The sequence below is a fragment of the Sparus aurata genome, chromosome 6, assembly GCF_900880675.1.
Source record: "Sparus aurata chromosome 6, fSpaAur1.1, whole genome shotgun sequence".
NCBI classification, from domain to species: domain Eukaryota; kingdom Metazoa; phylum Chordata; class Actinopteri; order Spariformes; family Sparidae; genus Sparus; species Sparus aurata.
The window spans coordinates 5,887,817-5,910,459 of NC_044192.1; the positions used below are offsets into that span (position 1 = coordinate 5,887,817).

General features: G+C 45.3%; 1 protein-coding gene across 2 annotated transcripts in view; it reads left to right on the forward strand.

Annotated features, from left to right (window-relative positions):
• rims4 (regulating synaptic membrane exocytosis 4) overlaps window positions 1–22,643 on the forward strand; it is a 66,601-nt gene that overhangs the window by 31,312 nt on the left and 12,646 nt on the right. The window contains exons 1-5 of one of the 2 annotated variants that reach the window (XM_030419203.1): window positions 5,716–6,259; window positions 7,506–7,650; window positions 12,661–12,773; window positions 16,133–16,234; window positions 20,174–20,313. In XM_030419203.1, coding sequence (XP_030275063.1) covers window positions 6,169–6,259; window positions 7,506–7,650; window positions 12,661–12,773; window positions 16,133–16,234; window positions 20,174–20,313 — 591 coding nt within the window. In that variant the 5' untranslated portion in view covers window positions 5,716–6,168. Of the gene's footprint in view, window positions 1–5,715; window positions 6,260–7,505; window positions 7,651–12,660; window positions 12,774–16,132; window positions 16,235–20,173; window positions 20,314–22,643 lie in introns of those variants that run through there. The other variant, XM_030419201.1, reaches the window with a different exon arrangement.

Genomic DNA, 22,643 nt, shown 5'->3' on the forward strand with positions numbered 1-22,643 from the left:
CCGCAGAAGGTGGATGACGCTGCTCCTGCGGTGAGTGGTGACGAGCTGAGCCCGCCGGAGCTTGAGTACGCAGGTGACTCTCTGCCGTCGCTGGTCCCCTGCCTCGTTGTCGCTGAAGCTGAGTGAGCCTGTTGTCCGTCCGGATCGCGAGGGCGATGAGGGAATCCACGTCCGTTGGCAAGTCCAAGGGAACGAGCAGATCTTGTATGTGGGTTGATAGTCCCTTCAAAAAAATGTCATAAAGAGCGGTAGCATTCCACCCACTTTCCACCGCTAACGTGCGAAAGCGGATGGCGTAATCACACACAGAGCTGCTACCTTGCTTTAAGCTACTCAGCTCTTGCGCCTTCTCCCGGCTCGTGGTTACTGGATCAAAGGTTCTGGTGAGCGCTGCTTGAAAATCAGTGAGAGAGAGACATGTGGATGAACCTCTCCCCCATTCTGCTGACGCCCAAGCCTTAGCTCTGCCAGCCAGGTGCGTTATCATAAACGCTATCTTTGACCGGTCTGTGGGAAAAGCAAGAGGGTTCAGTTCAAAATGTATAGAACAGTCGATTAGGAAAGTCTTGCACTGCCCTGGCTCTCCGGTGTATTGAGCTGGGGGAGCCAACTTACTGCCCGCCCCGAAAGGCGGCATGGTGGGTGTCGGTGTCGCTTCTGGTGCCGGGAGCGGTGCAGGGGCGGTCTGTCGGGCGAGCTGGCCAAGGAGATCCTGCAGTTGAGTCGAGATATGCCCCATTTGCGAAGCCATCGCCGTCTGGAATTCTTCCTGGCGGTTGAGACGGGCTTCTTGGGTGCGCAGGACATCTGACACGCGTTCCACCTCTGCTGGGTCCATGTCTGGCCAGAGTATTCTGTCAGGCAGAGACTAGAAGGAGGACTCAGAAGCAGAGGGGCGAACGGTTCAGACAAGCTTTATTTCAGGACTAACTGTCCCCTCGTCAAAATGAGCGACAAATCAAACAGGCTTTTAAACACTTCCTGAATCTATGGGAGGAAAACAAGAACAAAAGAAAATAACAAAAAATCACTCTCACGAGGAAAACTAGGACTACTGTCTACACTGATCTAAATAGCAAAACTTCGTATGAAACATTAACAACAAAAATTCACTCACCATGAGGAGAAACAAAAGGCTATCAAAATTAACTGCACTGCACTAAGGTTGAAAAGGATGTAAAGAAAAGGCACTCCAACGGAGGCAAGCAAGGCAACAACACAATTCTAGCTCAAAAGGCTGACCAAAAAATTACAAACAAAAAATCACTCTTTCTCAGAGGCGAACAGAAAATCAGGCACAAACTTGAAACTTGGCGTGGCACTGGCAAGACTTGGAGCGAAGGCTGGAGGTACACGAACAGTGACGAACGAAATACTCTGGCGACGAGGACAGGGAAGACAAAGACTATATACACATGAGGTGGGATGACACAGGTGGAAACAATCAGGGATCAGGGGAGACGCCAGACTGGTGACACAGGAGGAAGGGCAAGTGACCTGAAACGAGAGGAGAGTTACTTTTCAAAATAAAACTGGAAATTCACAGGACAAAACCCAAAGACAGGACATCCCTCACCGCGGTGTGACAGATTCTGAAATTCTGATTATCTGATCAGTCTACAGAACATTCATGTAAATATATGTATACTTTACTTTTACTAACTCAAGTAGTAATCATATTTTTAACATGACATCTTTAACTTTTAACTTTTGGTCATGGTTACTTCTTTTACAATGCAGCTGTAGAGTATTAATCATGAGTTAGAGAGAAAAAGGAATCTGACACGAAGCATTTTGATGTGAGAAAAGGAAAAGAAAGAGAAATGTTCGTTCAGAAAGAATCAAGATAAATCAAGACAGGCAGAAAAAGCAGGACCACTGTGATGTTAATGCAGCGGGGACAGGTTTGATGATTAACATAATGTTTTTCTCGTCTCCTAACCTGAAGTAGTTCTTGAATTGAATTGACCGAGGGCTCACATGTGACTGCACCAAGTTTTCTGACGTTTTCTGGGACTTTCCAGGGTGGAATAATGCTGACTGCAGGAGAAAAAGAAAGATGCAGATGGGACAAAGAAAACGAGGAATCTAATTTTAGTGTCGGAGACGTTCGCTGTAGAGATGCTGTAAATAAGACAAACTGTCAGTCTTCTGAAATTTTAATCTTTCATCTTGATCGCCGGGGAAGATTGCCTCTCGCTCTGCAGGGAGATGAAGCACTGCGAGCGGGATTGCACCGAGCGGAGATGATAATAAGCCATTAGCGCATTGGAAGGGTCGCAGGGAAGCAGAGTGTCTCCAGCCATTATCCACCTGCTGATTCAGTTATGTAACTGTACTCCGCCTCAATACACCGGCGCTGACAAGAGATGACAGCGTGGCTGCACACACACACACACACACACACACACACACACACACACACACACGCTAATGTAGAAAACAACATGCCTCTGTGTTAAAAGGCTCCCGGAAGATTTGGATTCCAGCGTGGTCTCCGTAGAAACAACATCATGTCCATGGCAACGGTGTCTGTGTCGCCGCCGATGGCACGAGCCGTGTCCGACATCACTTCCTGTTCTTTTTCTAAAGTGCTGTGCAGAACAGCAAGTGGACTCGCTTGAAGTATGTTTCACCTCTCGTCGGTTCTGGTTCAGAACTGATGAAGCCTCTTGGACTTTTTGTTTTGCACACACAAAAACACAGAATTTCAGTGTTCAAACAAGCAAAATTGTTTGGTATAGCTTCTTCTTGTCTGTTTCATATTTTAAAGGGGCTCTGTGTATCTTCTGTGTTGTTCTGGTAGTCCATTTTTTTTGTAATTCAAGTTGTAATTGTGTTTCTCTTTGGTGCGTAATAACCTCGTTATTAACCATTTTCAGGAGAAGAGACATGGTCAGGTAGATAAATACAATCAGAAGTGCAGAGGAAACATTGTAAAAACATGTAGCATCATGTGACAGAGTTCATACAACGGCCATGATGTCATACGAGTCCAGAAAACATCCCACATCGGTGCTTTTCTGTCGATGCCGTCACTCATCCTGTTGCAGAAATGATGTTTTCCAAAGTGTGATCCTAGTGGAAACCATGATCCCTGGATATTCTCCATCTGAGATGTTGTGTATTCAGGTTCTGTCTAGTAAACACAGCCTTGGTGAGGAAGGGAAGAGTGGTAAATTTAGTCAACTTTTCAGTAGAAATCCAGCTAAGCTAGTGGAGGTTAGATGCCCCGGACTATGTGCTGAGACCCTATTTGTACTGTTGCTGAAGTTTGGTGCTGTTCTGAGCATTATTTGTGGCTTTTTGGTGGCGGTTTATATTTGGATCCATTTACTGCAGTGTATTGTTGTCCTGCGGTCGTTTCTGAGGTTGATAAAACTCCGTAAATTAGCGGTCTGCTAACTTGATCTCTCAAGAGGGAGTCTGACACAGTTTCACGGTGTGTTAGACCATGGATTAAACTTACACCGGAATATCCCTTTAAGTGGACTAACGTTTAGTGAGCGGAGCGCAGAACATCCTGTGGTCTCTCGCAGAAGAATCGACCCGAGTCCTTCACGTAGAAATCCACCGACCAAAAGCGTTAAACAACTTCAACAAAGGTCCCATTTTAAGTACAATACACACACATAAAGATATGTGTTATCTTTACGAAAGGAGCTTTACAAGTTTAGTTTCATCGAGGCTGTTTGTGCGGACGACTCCGCTGAGCGTGAAGGGGCTCGCTGTCACGCTGTCTGGATTATTGCAGCCGTTAATGGCGATAATGTCTGCGTCACTGTCCTGAGGTGATCTTCTGTTTTTAGCAGTCCAACAAACGAGACGCGCCTGAGCCTCGGTGTGGTAATCGTACGGACTTCTACTGTCTCCAGACTGTGAAGCATGTCATTCTGTTAGATGCAGTAATTTGTCTTCTGCTGAGGGGGCTCAGACTGCAGAGTTTCACTTGAGCCTGAGCAGAGAACAAAATCCATGTTTTGTGTGATTCAGAGGCTGCTGAAAGTCGTCTGATACCGCGGAAAAATGTGACGATTTACAACTTTTAAATGTTCGATTAGATCCCTACGACCTACGACTGGTCTTATCACAATAGTGCGCACGCTGGGGCCGCCGGAGTGAGACTGAAGCAGATTTGGGGGCTTGTAAATCCAGATGCAGGACAAGATTAGGATTAGGAATTGTGTTTTACAAATTGTGGCTGTTTAGGTTGTTCACCGGGGCTCAAAAGCAATAAAAAGTGCATCCTGACCCAATTTTTTTTGGTTGTGGGTCGTAATCCTGCAGGAGTTTGAGGCTTAAGCCTCTTTAGAAGTGTTCATGCGCGTTTATATGTTGAAAACATCGAAGTGATGGTGTCCCAGGTAGTTTGTAGAGTTGAGACAAAAGCAGGTCATTATCTGGCTGCCTGATTTCATTTTGGTTCTTTAGCGCCTGAGCTAGTTTTGAGTCAGTGTTGGTCCCTGGAAATGTTTCACAATCTGTACTGCGAGTCTCGCTTGAGTCACTTTCGGCCCGCGTTGGGGCCCCAGCAGAAGTAATGAAGTACAAATACTTACAGATAATTCAGGTATCTGTTCTTTACACAAACAGACAGAGAGGGAGACTGGAACGAGGAGAAAATACATGTTAGTGTCTCGTATCTGCAGAGAGTTTCTGATTTTCTCTCTTTGTTGCTGCTTGGGACGCTTTACCGACCCAACATGTGTCTGTTTTACGTCCTGGGAATGAGACTCAACAATCAACTGTCTTTGTGGTGCGTTCAGGAACAGCTGGGACAAAATCGTACTGATTCTACCTTTAACTTTAATAGTCTTTGAGTTATAGTAATATGACGTGAGCTTCAGTTAGCTTTGACCACAAATGTCCTTCAGAGGGAGACTTTTTACTCTGATACTCTGAGTACATGTCAGAGCCTGTAATCTATTACTTTTACTGGAGTAAAGGAGTGGAATCAGTATCGTGCTCAAATGAAATAGGAATGTTTCGCTATGTCGCAAACTCCACATGAAACGACATTATTTAAGACGATAAATCCTCTCGGAACAGTTGATTAAAAAAAGAGACAGAGAAAAAAAAAAACATTTCACACTGCGAGCAAATCAATCAGACAGTAAAGTCAGACACCGGCGTCTGTAAACCTACAGTTGGTAAAGTTGAAACTGGACAAACACATCGGGATTAAGGGCGATAAGGGATGTGGCTGCAATCACAGATTTATTTAAAACACGGATGCTGTGATTTCCGTGTGCACCTTTGACCCCCCCGAGGCCAAAGGTGCACACAGAAATCACAGCATCCGTGTTTTAAATCCACCAAAAGACTTCTTTTGCACGTCCCCTTCCTGCTTAATATCTGTTGGACATGACTTTAAACTACTTTTGGGCGTCAACAAATCCACAACTCTTCTCTGGAGCTGAAGCTATTCTGGGAAATACAGGAAAGCTCAGACGGAGGTGGAAGAAACAAGCTGAGAGAAAGTGGGTGACATCGCCTCAAACACGCTGGAGAGCGCCGAGGAGATCTTAGAGGGTTCATCTGTAAGAGGAATACCTTTGTGATTAAATAATGGTTGTTGTGACCTTCGTTCTGGTCCGTAGAGTCCGTAGTATCGACGTGTGACGGCTACAAACACAGCAGTCAACTGATCGTATGAAGCCAGTCGCGAAGCAGAAGCACTAACCCAGATCTGCCAGCGACCCATCCCCACATGAACGATAGAAATAGCACGGTTCTAGGTCGCTCTTTAATAACCGCAGAACTAACTTCATGTGCCGGAGTGTGTGTGTGTGTGTGAGGCCGTATGTGTGTCAGTCTTTCTAAAAGCATGTATCATTTCATTAAGGTGATTGAAACTGTCTGTGGAGAACGAGAGCGTGCGACGCGGTCCGGATTTGTCATTTAACAGCCTCGTTGGAGACGGGAGCGCCGCGCCGTTTCTTCTGCTGCGACGCGTGAAAAGTACGGAGACGGAATCGAGGACGTTGTTTGGCATCCTTTGAAGCGGCGGTGGAGGAAGTTACAGATCCGAATCGACGTCGAGCGAGACCGTAAAGCCGAGAGTGACGTTTTGACGACGTGTTGTGTGTGCGACCCACAACTGGAAGGCTAGCAGCAGTTAGCGGCTAATTTCGACGAGAAGAAGAAGAAGAAGAATAGCAACCAAAAATGTTTGCACACTGGGGAGACAACGCGATGTCCGGGAGCGCCTTGACCTCCGAGAAGAGGACGAGATCGACCATCTTATATGACAAAGACGGTAAACGGTTGTTGTTCCACGTTGTTGTGCTGTCGTTGTTTGTTTAGAAGGCGCCGCCCGACGCTCGTCTTAGACGTCACGCCCTCAAACCTCACGCCGCTTTAACTTCCAGAAAAACGCGGTTTCTGTGTGATGAAAGGTTTCTGTTGTGGCAGGTTTGTGTGATCTGTATGTCGAGCAAAGGGCGGGAAAACAAAATGTGTTTTTTAACGCGGAGAAGTGGAACAAAAATCTGAATTTCAGTTGATTGATTTGAACTTTAATCCACTCATTAGATGAATTTACGTATTCTTTCAGTCAGATTACATTAAAAAACAATCCCTGTCACATGGTCTAAGGACATTTCAGGCTTGTTAGTGTGTGTGTGTGTGTGTGTGTGTGTGTGTGTGTGCGCCTTTACGTCCCTGTGTGTCCTCGCTATTAAAGGAAAACAACTTTCCTGTCCCGTCCTAAAAACAAGGTCAAAGACCTCCTGCAAGAGCACTTCATTATATGATCAGCCTCCATCAACACACACACACACACACACACACACACACACACTCAGGACACCTTGCAGCCACAGATACGTCCCATAAAGTGCGCCGTGCATCGATTTTGTGGTCTATTTTGCAACAAGATGTATGTCTCTGCTCTGAGGAGGGAATGGAGTGCTTTTGTCCTTGGCCTTGTTAAAGTGATTTCTCATCACCGCGGTCGTCCTTTTTTTTCTTACCGACACTGACGAGGTCGCAGCAGGACAAACGCATAAAAACGGCGGCGGCTGAGCAGTTCAGGTGCAGAAATGTTGGGGATGCTTTGGTGTTATTTGGAAGGAAACCTGATTTAATTTGTTGTTTTGTTGAATTTTCACGAGGTTGAAGTGAAAGACCTGATCTTATATTCACAGAGGGTACACTTTTCATTTTCACTTCAGTTCACAGTTTATTTTTAATTTGTTTTTTTTTATTTGTGTAACTAATCTGCAGAATAATTAGCATTATTCATCCTTAACTCTGTCTCTCCCTGGGAAAAAAGCAGGAAGCAAATGATTTTTAAGTTGTTTAGACATGCGAATAATAAATAACTTGACTATTATTTTAAAAAGTCATGTTTTTTATTTTCAGTACCTGGTAGTGTGAGTTCTGTACCCCGTGTGCTCGGTCAGAGCATCGTGCAGATGGATGTAAAGCTCTCCAACAGTCGGATAAAGATCCGAGTGTAACAGCAGCTGGATTTATTCCTGTCTTGTCTTTCTCCCTAATAGTCGACACAGAGGGCAGGAAGCTCAAAGGAGGCATCCAGCGGAGCACGGAGACGGGTCTGGCCGTGGAGATGCCGAGTCGGACCGTCCGCCAGGCGAGCCACGAGTCTATAGAGGACAGCATGAACAGCTACGGCTCCGAGGGCAAGTGAGTAACTCGTCCTGCGCCGCCACACGACCCACAGCAGTTTCTTAATCCTCCTTCTTCTATTTTTGATAGTTTATTGGAAAGCTGACAGTCGAGGCAGCAGGAAACAAGAGGAGAGGGAGACGTACATGATCCCACGAAGGCCCACCATCAGGATCCAGCTGTGCACATTGTGGTCATGTGCCCAAACCATTCGGCTACTGAGGTGTTCAGTGCAGTTGTTTAGTTGTCTGATAGTTAGCAGGATTCATTTTCAAAACTGTGAACCAAATCCAGTTAAATCTGGTCACAGTTAAGAAACAACAACAACATCACAAGTGCTGTGAGCGCTCAAACACAAGCACAAGCACAGAGAAAGTTTCTCAGGCTTCAGCAGCGATGAGCAGACAAACAAAAACCTCGTCAGGGAACATTCAGTATCAGCAATTTGCCAGATATGTTAATGAACAACATTTCCTCATTATGTTTCATAGGAAAAAAAAAAACATAATCGGTGTGCAGTTAATTTCTCTCAAAGCCTATTTGCAGCTTCAAATTAAATTTCAAATCTGTAAACATGATTTCTAAAAGACGGGGCGAGAGTTAAAGACTGCGGCCGGACAGAGCGCGTGATCGGTTGGTGTTTTTTAGCTTTGATGAAGAGGAGGAGGAGGAAACGGTGTGAAACTTTGAACTATGCTTCCTCATTTTTTCTTTGCGTTTCTTCACGTGTACTTTAATATTCTGAATATTAACCTCAATCTGATCGTTACAACCCTCGAGGGAAGCAACATGAAGGAAGATTCAGAGTTAGTTAAACCGAATGTAGGTGATGTGCGGTGAGGAGAGAGTCTGCCCCTGCACGTCAGTCTTGCATGCCGTCCGGAGATGATGAAGAAATGCGATGATGATAACGCACAAACAGCTGATCAGTCATGTGAGCTGCATGTTCGCTACGTCAGAGTTCATTCAGCTGTTTCCATCCGACATTTTGCACATTTACTCTGACAAAAACACCTCAAGCGAGCAAACAAACAAACTTTTACGGAATTAGAGGATCTTTCTTTCAAATTTTGCCGTTTCCACAAGATTTCTAATGCCACAATTTCCAGAATGCTTTGATGGAAACACGGCTGCTTTGACAAGGAAAGACAACTTTGTGTTGCACATTTCAAACACTGGCACCATTCAGACTGTTTGACAGACTAATGAAGATACAGTAAAGGTAAAAAACACAGTGAAAACCAAGCGACATCACAACGAAAACGCCTCTTTTAGATGCACTTTGATCGTGAACTTGTGTGTTTTTCTTAAACATACATCTGAATTTTATCTCCAGCCTCCTCTGCCTACAGCAACTGAAACAGTTTAACAACGTTCAAGCGTAAAGACGAGCTGGTGTCATCACATCTGAGCTGTCAAATTCTTATTTTTGTGTTAATTCAGTGTGCAACATTTTCATGCAGCCGCCCGTAAACAGAGTATTTACACGTTCCAAATATAAAAATGGAATATTAATATGCATGCAAACACACCGAGTGATGCAATCATCCTCCCCTCTCTGCGTCTCCACCTCTCCCCGTTCTCCTCCCTCGTCTGTCTCCCTCCCAGCTCCACCAGCCAGTCAGTCAGCCTGTCTGTCAGCCTGTCTGTCAGCCTGTCTGTCAGCCTGTCTGTCTGTCTGACTCTTTCTTGTTACGCAACTGCAGGAATTCAAGCTGGTAGCCAGGTTGGCACTGATCAGCCTGTGTCCGTGTGTGTGTGTGTCGGTAGTACTACACTCGCATCGCTGATGTCATAGCTGCTTTTCCACCGGGCTTTACTGTACACTCTCTCTCTCTCTCTCTCCTGCTGACTGGTTCTGTTGGATGGATGGATGGATGGATGGATGGATGGATGATAGAAACAGTTGCAGGAGAAGAAAGAAGGAAAATAAAACGGAGCCACAACAAATGTTAATTTGACGGGACTTTGTTATGGATGCATGACATTGGATTTTAGCTCCAATCCGATATTTTGAAACTCATCTCGGCTGTTTGCTGATGCAGATAAACACAGTACACGCATTTATTTTTTTTTCGACGATGGCAGATCTCTCCTGTAGTGGAATAAAGAGATTTTTGATCCGCACATGAATGTTAAAAAGCACAAGTAAGGCACCATCTTATCAACCTGTTGTGCTTCAACCCCTTGTAAATTAATTTGATTTGATGTTAAACATGTAGCCACCGTTTCACGACAAACTTAAAGAAACAAACTCAGGTCATTATCCACTCCGTGCTGACAGAAAGGTGGAGTTTCATCGTCCACAGAACATTTCTGGAGCTTCACAGCAACAAAACGTTGCAGCATTCTGCTAAACAACTGTTTCAAAACGTAAATGAACAGCCACAAACAAAACTGTTCGAGTGTCCAGATTCCAAATTGATCTGTAAAGACGTTTTGTTCACACTGACTTCTGTCAAAATCTTCACCAGAGCAGCTAAGCTAAAAGTTTTAGCACGCGTGGGTGCACGAGTCTGACTGTGCGTTGAGGGTTCATTAGCAATTTGGGATCTTGTGGCTTCTTGGATTAGCTGGAACAGCTGTTTGTTTCTTGGTTGATTTTCTTTGACATCTGAAAACAAGTCCTCCTCTTCTTCAGTTGTTCAATGGAACGCTGCAACGCTGTTTCGCTGTGAAGCTCCAGAAACGTTTTGTTGACGAGGAAACTTCACCCGACTCAGTAGAAAAAGAGCGAGATTGCTTTTTTTTTTTTTTTTGGGATCCTGAACTTTGAGTTCATTCACGGTGAACCTGCACAAAGATAAGCTGGTATAGATTATGGATTGATAGATGAAAACTACTAGGAAACCGGTGTTTGTTAATCTACCGCATCCTGGAAGCATCACAATACAAACATCTGACTGTTGTTACATAACTTTTTATTATCTCCTGGATCTCTCCGCTGGAGGAGCTGAACGGTTAAGTTGTGTTGATGCTCTAAGCTACGAGCTGCACCGCACGGAGGGGGAAACGACAGTGGGATCATTAAACGGAGCCGCAGCAGCACATTATTTAAATCGGCAGCGGCGAACGGCTGCTGGTCTTCCTGCTCGTGTTGCGTTTCCGTCAGCTGTTTGGCCGTTTGGCTCGGGCGGCTGATTGAAAGAGGCTCTGTGCCTGCGTATGCATGATCCATGAATAAGCACTTTGTTAGCTAACACCATCCAATCACACTTATGAGCTTATTGATTTATGGTTCGGCCAATTCAGGACTCTGCAACTCTGTGTGTGTGTGTGTGTGTGTGTGTGTGTGAAGGCGATGATGGGGCCCAAATGAAAAAACGGTCCGGTCGGGATGATACACACAGTTAGCTCATCTGACTCCGTCATACGAGGTCCAGGAGCGTGAAACCGGGCCGTCTTATATAATACTGTATGGAATTTAGGATATATTATACAATACGGGACCTTGAGTATTTGAAACATCGGTGTCCTCCGGCCTGCAGCACGCAGGTTTACATTGAAGCGTCACATTTCTGTGAACCGGCGGCGTAATCCCCAGATGTGCCTCACACACACACACACCAATATTCTAATCTAAAGCTCAGGATTTTATCACCCAGTAATACCCACTCGGCTAATGTTCCCCTGACTTATGACTTATTGCATGTCAGCACACACACACACACACACAGATACACACATGCAGGATTTTACCTCGTTGTATTTATTCCCGAGCTAATATGTCGATTCACACACACGCAGGAACGATGGAAACGTATACATGCAACCAAAGTTGGAATATGTAAAATTTTACATACACACATTACTTAAAAAGTAATTAAACATCAGCGGCATAATTGATATTAAATATTAAAAATGACCCGTGATAATTTAATGTTTAATGACTAATCCAGGCTAAGTGATTTTGCGCGTTAATGATATCGGAGAAAGACGCCGGGCTTCGTTGGAACGATCTCGTAAATATTTCAACACTTTCCTTCCTTCGCGTGACGATGAAGACGCAAAGCTGTTCGGGTGATTTCGTCCTCGTGGAAGTGACTGTTGACTTTTCAAAATAACACACCTGCTTCCTGTTTTCCTTAAGTGTGCAGCTGAGGAAACTCTCATCAGAGCAGGGAATATTAAAGTGGAGTCAGGAGAGGAAAATGAAGGTTATACAGCAATGTGATAAACAAACTCAGCAGAGTAACGGGTTTGAATATTCTGGATGCAGGATGTGCTCAGTCATGCCTGGAGGTGGATGTTTGGGGATGTAGGTCTTGGAAAGATTTGGGCAAAGAGACGGGGAAGGACTTTCCTTTGGTCGCAAATAAAACAACCAGGAGAGTTGGAGGGATGCAAATCAGTCACAGTAACACAATCTTCAGAGGAGGTTTAATGAACCGGAGTAAAGTGGAGGCTGTGCGGTTGGACGGCGGCTGCAGGACTCTCCAGCTAAAAGCCGTTCACCCGTGACAACCTGAATCGTGTCGCCCGTTAACTTCAGGAACAGAAAACCTGCTGCTCCGTCCGAGCCGTCGCTCTGCCGTCCTGCCGTCCCGCCTCAGACACACATGGACACTCAGAGGCTGATGATACATCGGCTTCAGAACATGTTCGAATGGATTTGTCCTTCCACCGAACACACACACACACACACACGGTCACGTTATAGTATACCTGGCCCGCTGCCACCAAAGCACTCTGAGCTGATTCCTTTTGCACAATCACACACAGACACACACAAAATGAGGACACGGGGTCAAACTTGAAAAAAAAACCCAGCAGACTGAGTTTAGTTTCAGGAGGCTAATTAGAATTTTGGGGAGTTTAACCAAGTTGAAACGGTTCATTTCTGTCCTGTTTTTTTTAATTCCTCCAGACTGTTTTTTGTCTCGGCTCGTCCCTCTCTCCTTTCTCGCATCGAAGCCTTTTATCTTCCAGACTCTGACTCACTTCTTCCTCTAATTGAAGCACAATGTGAACTACCTTGGTCGTGTTTTAACCGGCTGTCTCTCTGTCTGCCTTCCTTTCGCTCTGCAGCCTCAACTACAGCGGCATGTGTCTGGCGTCGGACGCGCAGTTCAGCGACTTCCTGGACGGGATGGGACCCGCCCAGTTCGTCGGGCGACAGACGCTGGCGACGACGTCGATGGGTGAGAGACGACGAGCGCCTTCACTTGCACAGCCGTTATTTTGTGAAGCCTTTCAGGAGCCAGTCATTCGTCAGCAATTTTGTCTCTGATGTTAAAGGGATATTCTGGTGTAAATTTAATCCATGGTCTAACACATGGTGAAACTGTGTCAGACTCCCTCTCGAGAAATCAAGTTAGCAGACCGCTAATTTACAGAGTTTTATCAACCTCAGAAACGACCGCACGACAACAATACACTGCAGTGAATGGATCCAAATATAAACCGCCACCAAAAAGCCACAAATAATGCTCAGAACAGCACCAAACTTCAGCAACAGTACAAATAGGGTCTCAGCACATAGTCCGGGGCATCTAACCTCCGCTAGCTTAGCTGGATTTCTACTGAAAAGCTGACTAAATTTACCACTCTTCTGCAGCAGCTTCCTGTTGACGGGAAGTCCCGACGAGTCGATTACCGAGTGCAGTAGAGTTCCGCGGCTCATGGATAAAAATGTGTGATTATGACTCCATGGAAAAGCAATCAAAGTTCATATGTGTCTTACCTGCCAGTTTATAACAGTTATTATCGAGAGCGGACAGGGAAAAGAACAGAATTGAGCATTTCTAACCGCACTCGGTAATCGTCGCGTCGGGACTTCCCCGACCCGGAAGCTGATGGAGGAGAGTTGAAATCTGTTTTTAGCTTCCCAATAGAAATCCAGCTAAGCTAGCGGAGGTTAGATGCCCCGGACCATGTGCTGAGACCCTATTTGTACTGTTGCTGAAGTTTGGTGCTGTTCTGAGCATTATTTGTGGCTTTTTGGTGGCGGTTTATATTTGGATCCATTTACTGCAGTGTATTGTTGTCGTGCGGTCGTTTCTGAGGATGCTAAAGCTACATGAGCTAGCGCTCTGCAAACTTTATCTCTCGAGGGGAGGGGGGGGTCCTACTCAGTGTCACGGTATGTTAGAACATGGATTAAATTTACACCGGAATATCCCTTTAAGAAAGATGACTCACACAGCACTAAAGTCTGTCCCTCCCTGCTTAATTATCTCCAAGTTGGGAAGGAAAATTATGAATATTTGTGGAGTCTGTTTATGAAGCTGCCCTAAAAAACAGATCACACCAAGATCTCCTCGTGAAAAATGGGTCTGAAAATGGTGAAAACAGCTCATTCCCCTCATAAAACTGAAACCAAACGACTGCTGGAATAATTTCACACCGGCAACAGAAAGTGCCCCATAAATCCGAGCCGCGTCCTCCTGCAGAGTGTTTCTCCTCCGTCCTCCTGCACTTACTCATCTTCCAGGCTGTATATATACTGGATATATTGTGCGGCAGCCCGGCCCTCCGCAGCAGTGATCTACTGTAAGTGGGTCAGTTTCTTCGCTGGCAGCCAGACGGTGTCCTTGGCCCGACAACAGTGACACCGACTGGACCCGCTCCACTCCAAACCTGCTGTCCAGTTCCAACATTATATAATATCAAGAGAACTCAGAATAACTTGGCCGTCATCTGCTCTCTGTCACTTTCAGATGGAATGCGTTTGTCGTTTTTCGGGGACATTCAGCTGAAGCCAGTTTGACTTTCAGTGAGCGGAATGAAGAAAAAGTTTAATTTCCCGGATCACAACAGGCACTGAACACAGATTGTGATCTGAAAGAAAGACGAGCGCTAACACAGAGAGAGCAACTTTAGCATTTTGGGGTTGTGGGAGTGTATTATTCTCACTCCTGGCTTCAGTTTGGTTTCCAGCAACTCTTGACAAACATTATTTGTCCCGTAGATGTTCCACTATCTTGTCCTTAGTCATTAAGTGTAAGAAGAGCAGGTTTAAAAGAGCTTACTTGCTAGAAAGCTGCCTGCTGCTGCTACAAACACAGCTGATGTGACTTTATCACACAGTAAAGATGCAATAAAACCAAAACAATAAGCTAAAACGGGTAAAGAGCTGACTGGATTTGGTGTAACGCTCCTAATATTCATATTAAGGATGCTGAAGTCGAGAGAAATAAGCCTCAAAATGTTTCTGTATCCACGTTATATTAGCCATTTTTCATTGTTTCTGTTATTAACAGATGGACATCGAACTTTATTAAAGATACACAACAGGTGAGACATTCTAAGAGCTCTGTGGCCTCAAGACTCTGATGTCTATGACCTGTTTTGTTTGAAGCTGCTGTTTAATTTCCTTTTTCGCCCCTTGTCCATCTTAAAAGTCTTCTCTTAATCTTCTTAAAAGAAAATACAGGACTCATAGGACTGTTATCTACCTTTAGAGAGACTTTTTTGCCTTTTTGGTGACATTCAGCACTTGGTCCTCGGTCCTGCGTGGACATTTGATGTAGCTACTTAATGTATCAGAACAGCTCTTATTTTTCTGAGGCTTCTTGGTACAAAAGCAGACAAAAAGATAACAAGTTTAGAGATTCAAACAAGCAAATCTTATAGCCTACGAGTGATGTTACATTTCCTGTGTCTCAATTCAGAGTCTGCATCCTTTCAGAGGATTGTTGAAGGCCAATTACGTCACAACGCCGCATGAAGGCTGTCCCAATAAATGCTCCTTCTTTTCTCTCTTTTTGGACGACTATCCTTCGTGGCCTCACATATCATATAAGATTATTTGCGCCCGAAAAAAAAGAAAGAAAGAGAGAAAATGGCGACATCACATGGTGTAGATCGTCACTTTCGCGGGCCTGGGCGGCAGAAATCGTGACGCAAGGGTAAAACATCTGGTGACACAACCAGGAAATGCTACAAAGGCTAGACCGTCCCATTTAACAACGGCTGACGAGGTTAACAAGGTCTCTCTGAAGGACTCGCCTTCGAAAACCGCAAAAGCCGGGTCCTTCAGAGGCAGTAGTGGACAGAGATCTGAACCCTGGGGCAGCCTTCTCAGGGAGTGTAGATGACTGGTCCACAGAGGAAATGCTAAATTGGAAATTAGTGATAAAATTATCTTAAATTGTCACGCTGGAGGAGGGAAGGTGGAGCAATGGAGGGATCATAGCAGTGCAAGGAACCAACAAACACAATGGAACATCGGGGAAACAGAACCACAATGGATGACTCGGCAGTAACTGGAACAAAAGATTGGACTTAAACACAAACTGAGCTAACGAGGGGACGAGGTGCAGGTGGGGCGAGATGGAGAAACACAGGTGGGGGACAGGGAGGAGCCAATGAGGGAGATGTAGCGCAGGTGTGGAGGGAAGAAGCAGACTGGAGAAGAGCTCAGGTGAACAGGGAGGGGATGATTTAACTGATACAAGACAGGTGCATAGGTAAAGGTGACAGGTACAATAACTTCTGATTGACACCTCCTCCATTCTCATTGTTAAGGTACGTGTGTGTGTGTTGTTGTGAATCCCAGGTGACATAGAGATCGGTCTGATGGAGAGGAACGGGGGCCTGGAGGTGGAGGTCGTCCAGGCCAGAGGACTCACCATGAAACCAGGTTCAAAGACACCTCCAGGTCAGTGTGACGGTCGGCTGTTTCTCCACAGGATGTTCAGAGTCGAGCAACACAAGTTAAATATCGGGATCTTTTAATTTATTTATCAAAAAAAACAACAGAACTTGGGAGTTTTCCCACGACACACGAAACCACCACAGAAACACAAACAGAACAGCCTGCAGCGCACATTTGAAACCTAATGGGATACATCCCTCCCAAAAAAACAATTACGGTCCCTCGAAGACATGAAATATGCATGAGTGACGAAGAGGAAATGCTGTTTTCAGCGTGCGGGGAGTTTTCACACAGAGCAGAGAGACGCGATGAATAAGTGAAGGGCCATGTTTACTCCAAACATGCAGCGTGTCGCCGCTCGTTTGTATCTGCACAGTCAAAAAAGACAACACAGTTGCTGGATTGTCCGATTTCTTTTAGATCAATCAGGAAATTGTTTCGGCCGCCATCTCGTCATCAGATGGAAAAATCAGTGATCAACGCAGACGGACAACACTGCGTCCTGTTTGGGGAACATTTGAGGTCGCGAGTCCGAAAACATTTCCACAGTAAAGCCTGAGAAATGTTTCAACGACCACGTTCTCCACATTGATGTAAAGACACCATGTGGAGGTTTTACTCACTTAGCAACACTACTGAATAATGTCCCTGTACTGGTTAGTCCAGCGCACATGGACCAGGACAGACATGCACATGCAGGGTTGTGACGTGATGCACACTCCTGCCGATAATTTCACACTTCTCCTACTAATGGTTGGTGGAAATGAGCCAGGAAATGCAGCAATGCACCATCGAAGCCTGCAGGAGGACGAGGGAACACCGCTAGCAGGGTAAACACAAACAATGCAGGTTTTTTAAATACGATAAAATCAGCAATTGTTTCACGAAGAAGGGAAAACCTCACATGAGGATATTTCCAGCAACTGTTTCCAGTTGTTCACAAGTTGAAGTGAAAGATTTGAGACTTTAAATGCAAACGAGATAATAATTTCTGTCTGATTTTTGAGCAGAAATGTGTTTAAATCCTTGTTCGAAGGTGCTGATTAAACAGCATGATCATTACACAGGTATGCTTTGCGCTGGTCACAATCGAAGGCTCCTCTAATAAGTGCAGTTTTATCACATCATGGCACTGAATTGTCCCTCTGGACTTGCTGTCTGAACCCTCCCGGTCTTAAACCGTATATATTTTGATGCGTTCAGTGTCATCACGTCAAGTCTGCGAGGGCTTGAGACGGCGAGGCTGCTGATAAACAGACCCACAGACTATATTAAGTATTAATGAGCTCTATATAAACTGTACTTTGACATATTTGTGTATGGTGCTGTGGGGGGAAGTAATATTTCTGGCCTCCATGATTCAAGTAATATTTTAGAAAATTAGTTGTTTAACATATTCATGAGAAGTTCTTTTCCTTTTGCAGTGGATTGTGGGTAATTAAATACAGTTTGGTAAAGTATGCACTCCAAGCAGACTCTCTGTAAGTCTGCAGAAAGTCCACTCAGGTCCCTTGTGGACTGAATAAATTGCAGTTGCAGTTTTCCCCCCACGAATGCACCTGCAAACCTGCCTCACAGCTGCGGACCACATGTAGCCACGCTGACCCCCAGGACCTCCTCATCCGGCGCCTCCACCCGCATGAACATCTGGGACCGGCCTGCTGGACAGCTGTGGCTGTGGAGTTATGGTATAGGCAGGCATGAGCGTCAGGTGCATTATATTGTTGGGATTGTTGTGACGTCCATAGTTAAGAGGCTGCATCCAAATCCCCCACGCTCCAAACTCCTGGACTCATGTCGTACCGTGATGTGTTCAGTGTCATCTCGTCAAGTCTGCGAGTGATGCTGATAGACAGGCCTGAAGACTACGATGATGAAATCAATCTGGACAGCACTCAAGACTCGCAGACTTCCTGCGAGCGCGCCTGCAAAGTCTGCAGCCTAAAAAGAAAATGACTCTCTTCAGGCTTGTGATATGACACACCTGACAGCTGGATCAGCTGGTTTTATTTTAACACACTTGTACTCAAAATCTGAGAGAATTTATGTATTTGTTGGTAAAAAAAAGTCTTAAATCTTACTTTGAGTGTCACTTATATAAAAGTCAAAACGTACTTAAAGATCAATATATGAGCCGATCAAGCAAAGAATCAGCTCATTAATCAGATTAATTACCTCGATCTTTAACGTGACGGAGGATCAGAAGTGCTCAGAGGAAACAGAAGCAGGACCGGCACAACATCCACATGACTGCACTTAATTTATTTATTTATTCCTGCAAGTTAGATTGTGTAACAACAACCTATTAACTCTGATTGTAGTCTCCCCCCCCCCCCCCCCCCCCCGTGTGGTTGCATAATATTAAAGCAGCCATTGATCCTAATTGCATAAGAAACAAAAACGGCGTCAGCGAATAAGGAGAAAGAAAAATAATCTGGGAGAAACTACGAGAGCGGGAGATAAAAGCAGAGAGGATAATGAAAAGCACAAACAGGAGAGTGGAGCTGAGTGGAGAGCAGTTCAGCGTGAATGAAAAGGAAAAAAAAAAAACATGCGAGCGAATCCAGAGATGAGAGGAAATACACATACAGCCGAGCGTCGAAGGAGGAGAACCTTGCTCCACATTTCAGTGTGCCGGGGTCGAATCTTTAATCTCGTCACGTAACACACACCGGACTGAGAGCTGTGTGTGTGTGTGTGTGTGTGTGTGTGTGTCAGTCAAAGTCCGGTCTCTGATATTGTTTCGGCTCGTGTTACCAGGCAACAAAGTTTCATTCCAGGAAATAAAGTCAGAGCAACATGGCCGATGACGGCCACATTATGAGTCATGTTTTAAAGCTTGCGCCGCGTGAAAAAGAAAACAAGACACCGACGTTCAGACCGACTGCTGACAGATAATTGATTTGCGGGAAATCTTTATTAAAGAGCCTCGGCCTGCAGGTTTTAACGGTCCTTTGAACGTTTCCAGTCTATTTAATTCTTGTTTCAATGCTCAGTGAGTTTTAGGGAGCCACGTCTTAAAACACAGCCTTGGATCATCGCCGTCAGCCTCCTCGGGGAGTCCGAGGATGCAGATATTGTTCTCCAAGTCATCAACGTACTCGCTCAAGTCGGGATCCTTTCTTTTCAAATGAAGTCAGCGTGCTCTCCACCTGCTCTGTAACATCCTCCAAAACCCAAATAATCGCGTCTGCCTCCGTTAAGCGCTTTTCACAACTGTCTAGCTCCTCGAGGTGCACTTGTAGAAGTTGGGCGATGTTGCCTGTAATCTCACTAACGACCTCACGATGTGCAGGTTCAAATTAGCTCATGTTAGCTTTAGCTCCGGCTCCAGTGCTAGCCTCGCTAGTTAGCCGGCTGGACTCCTCGGTGGTGTTGGAAACTGTGTTTTTCTTGAGTGGCATGATGTCGGACTGCCTCAAAAAGTAGCTGTTAATGCTCATTATATTCCTCTGTCTTGTAGCTTCTTCTAGCTCTACTAAACACAACCTCCCTTCAAGCTGCCATCTTTGAAAACCCCTCTCTATACAATTTCTACCCCAAATATACCAGCTCTCAATTTCTTAACTCACTAAAGTTGGAAAGCAAAGCTGCAGAGAACTATGAGGAGGTGAAGACTGAGTCCAGGATTAAAGTTGGGGTTGGGAAGATCGCAAAAACGAGCAAGAGCAAGGCTAAACTCCTCCGTCCGGCCTCCATCCACTCCGTCGAAACACCTGAATATGCGCTGCCCGATTGCACTAACTGCCCTGTAGCGCTCGCTAGCCAGCGGTGATGTTTGTTAGCAGCTAATTTGCTACATTCAACAAGATCTTTCAGCTTTTTTAGTCTCATAAATGCATACAAACAAGAACTCTGGTTGATGCCATGTCCATAAAAGCTACCAGGGGCGACAGTTACTCTTTACTGATTTACCTTTTCCCATGTCTGTTATCGTTTCAGCGGCCTACATCAAAGTTTACCTCCTGGAGAACGGGATCTGTGTGGCCAAGAAGAAGACCAAGTCGGTGAGGAAGTCTCTGGACCCCCTCTACAACCAGGTCCTGGTCTTCTCAGAGAGCCCGCAGGGGAAAGTGGTGCAGGTGAGAAACACTGTTGAGTTATTACTGGACAGACTGGATTTTCGAACCTGAGATGAAATGTCAGGCGATCTCCAAAATGTTACCAAGTCGCCCCCCGAGAGGGAAATTAATGTGTTTACCAAATTTCATGGCGATCGATCCATCATTTGACTTGTCAGTAGCAGAAATCTCTGAGAAATGACTTTGTTCCCATCAGTCTAATAAACGCTTAGATATTTCACATTGAGTCTGTCAGATTCATCCTCGTGGGACCAAGAATGTCTCGGACAAAATGTCACAGCAATCCATCCGATGGTAGAAGAGATGTTTGTCGTCTGGACCAGAGTAGACGACCGACCGACCGACCGACCGACGAGCATCGTATTGTTTTTCCTCAGAGCCGCATTACGACAACAAAAGAACAGCAAGCTGGTGGAGGAGACACAATTCATCAGCTGAGTTATAAACCGACGGGTGGATGGATTTAGGTTCGGCCGTCAGAAGCTCGGACGAAGAGTTTGACATTTACAGTGAGAGGCCGGCCGGAGGGACCGCAGGGCTGATCTTTGTTCTTTCTCTTGTTTGAGCTTCAGCTGCTCTCCGGATCAAAAATGTCACAAAAGAAAAGACTTATTATAACATTCAGAGCTCCGTCAGCCTGTTCCCTCATTCCTCTTTTCATTTCTATTATTTCAGTGCAATTCTGCTTCTCGTCTTTTTCTCGTTTTCTCTTTCTACCACCTTGGATTCTTAATTTTTCTTCCATTTTCTGCTTTTCTACCCGGTAACTGCTTCATTTTTCTGTCTTTGTCACCCATCCCCGTATTTGAGCCGCTCTAGCCTCCGTCCTTCATTTTCTCCTTCCCTTCTTTCTTTCTTTCTTTCTTTCTTTCTTTCTTTCTTTCTTTCTTTCTTTCTTCTTTCCTGCCTCCTTCTTACTTACTTTCTTCTGTCTCTCAGCTTGACGTGTCATGTTGCCTTCATGAGTCTGTGATAACACACAACACCGACGTGCCCTCATGTGTTGGAACCCGACATGTGTTTGAACTTGACGTGTGTTTGAACCCGGCGTGTGTTTGAACCCGGCGTGTGTTTGAACCCGGCGTGTGTTTGAACTTGATGTGTGTTTGAACCAGGCGTGTGTTTGAACTTGACGTGTGTTTGAACTTGATGTGTGTTTGAACCCGACGAGTGTTTGAACTTGATGTGTGTTTGAACCCGACGTGTGTTTGAACCCGGCGTGTGTTTGAACCCGACGTGTGTTTGAACTTGACGTGTGTTTGAACTTGATGTGTGTTTGAACCCGACGAGTGTTTGAACTTGATGTGTGTTTGAACCCGACGAGTGTTTGAACTTGATGTGTGTTTGAACCCGACGTGTGTTTGAACTTGATGTGTGTTTGAACCCGACGTGTGTTTGAACTTGATGTGTGTTTGAACCCGACGTGTGTTTGAACTTGATGTGTGTTTGAACCCGACGAGTGTTTGAACTTGATGTGTGTTTGAACTTGATGTGTGTTTGAACCCGACGAGTGTTTGAACCCGGCGTGTGTTTGAACCAGGCGTGTGTTTGAACCCGACGTGTGTTTGAACCCGACGTGTGTTTGAACCCAACGAGTGTTTCAACCCGACGTGTGTTTGAACCCGACGAGTGTTTGAACCCGGCGTGTGTTTGAACCCGGCGTGTGTTTGAACCCGACGTGTGTTTGAACCCGACGAGTGTTTGAACCCGACGTGTGTTTGAACCCGACGAGTGTTTGAACCCGGCGTGTGTTTGAACCAGGCGTGTGTTTGAACCCGACGTGTGTTTGAACCCGACGAGTGTTTGAACCCGACGTGTGTTTGAACCCAACGAGTGTTTGAACCCGACGTGTGTTTGAACCCGACGAGTGTTTGAACCCGGCGTGGTTCCCGTCAGTGACCAGCAGGTGTGAGCGGTCGTACATTCGGACGCCTGCAGCTCTGCCTCGGGCTGCTCTGCTGCTGCTGTCGCTGTGTAATTAGCCACTAAACGCCTCCCTCTTAATTATCTGCTGTCTGCGCCGCTGTCCTCCAAGTTTCATCAAACTCATTCACACCGGATAATGAAAATCGCTGAAATCAGCACTGCTTTTCAATTTGCCACTTCCTGATTTAGCAAAGCAGAGCGCAGAGAATTCATTCAGGATCCGTCCTCATAATGACTCCATGACTAATTCACCTTTTTTAAAAAAAACAAAAGTCACGTGAGAAAACCAAACACGTTCACTCAGAGCACGTGTTTATAAAGTGTCTAAACAGCTTTTTGGTCCCCATGTATTCTGAAGTTGTACTTTTCCTAGAATTAAATATAAAATATCTCTTTTTAAAGTA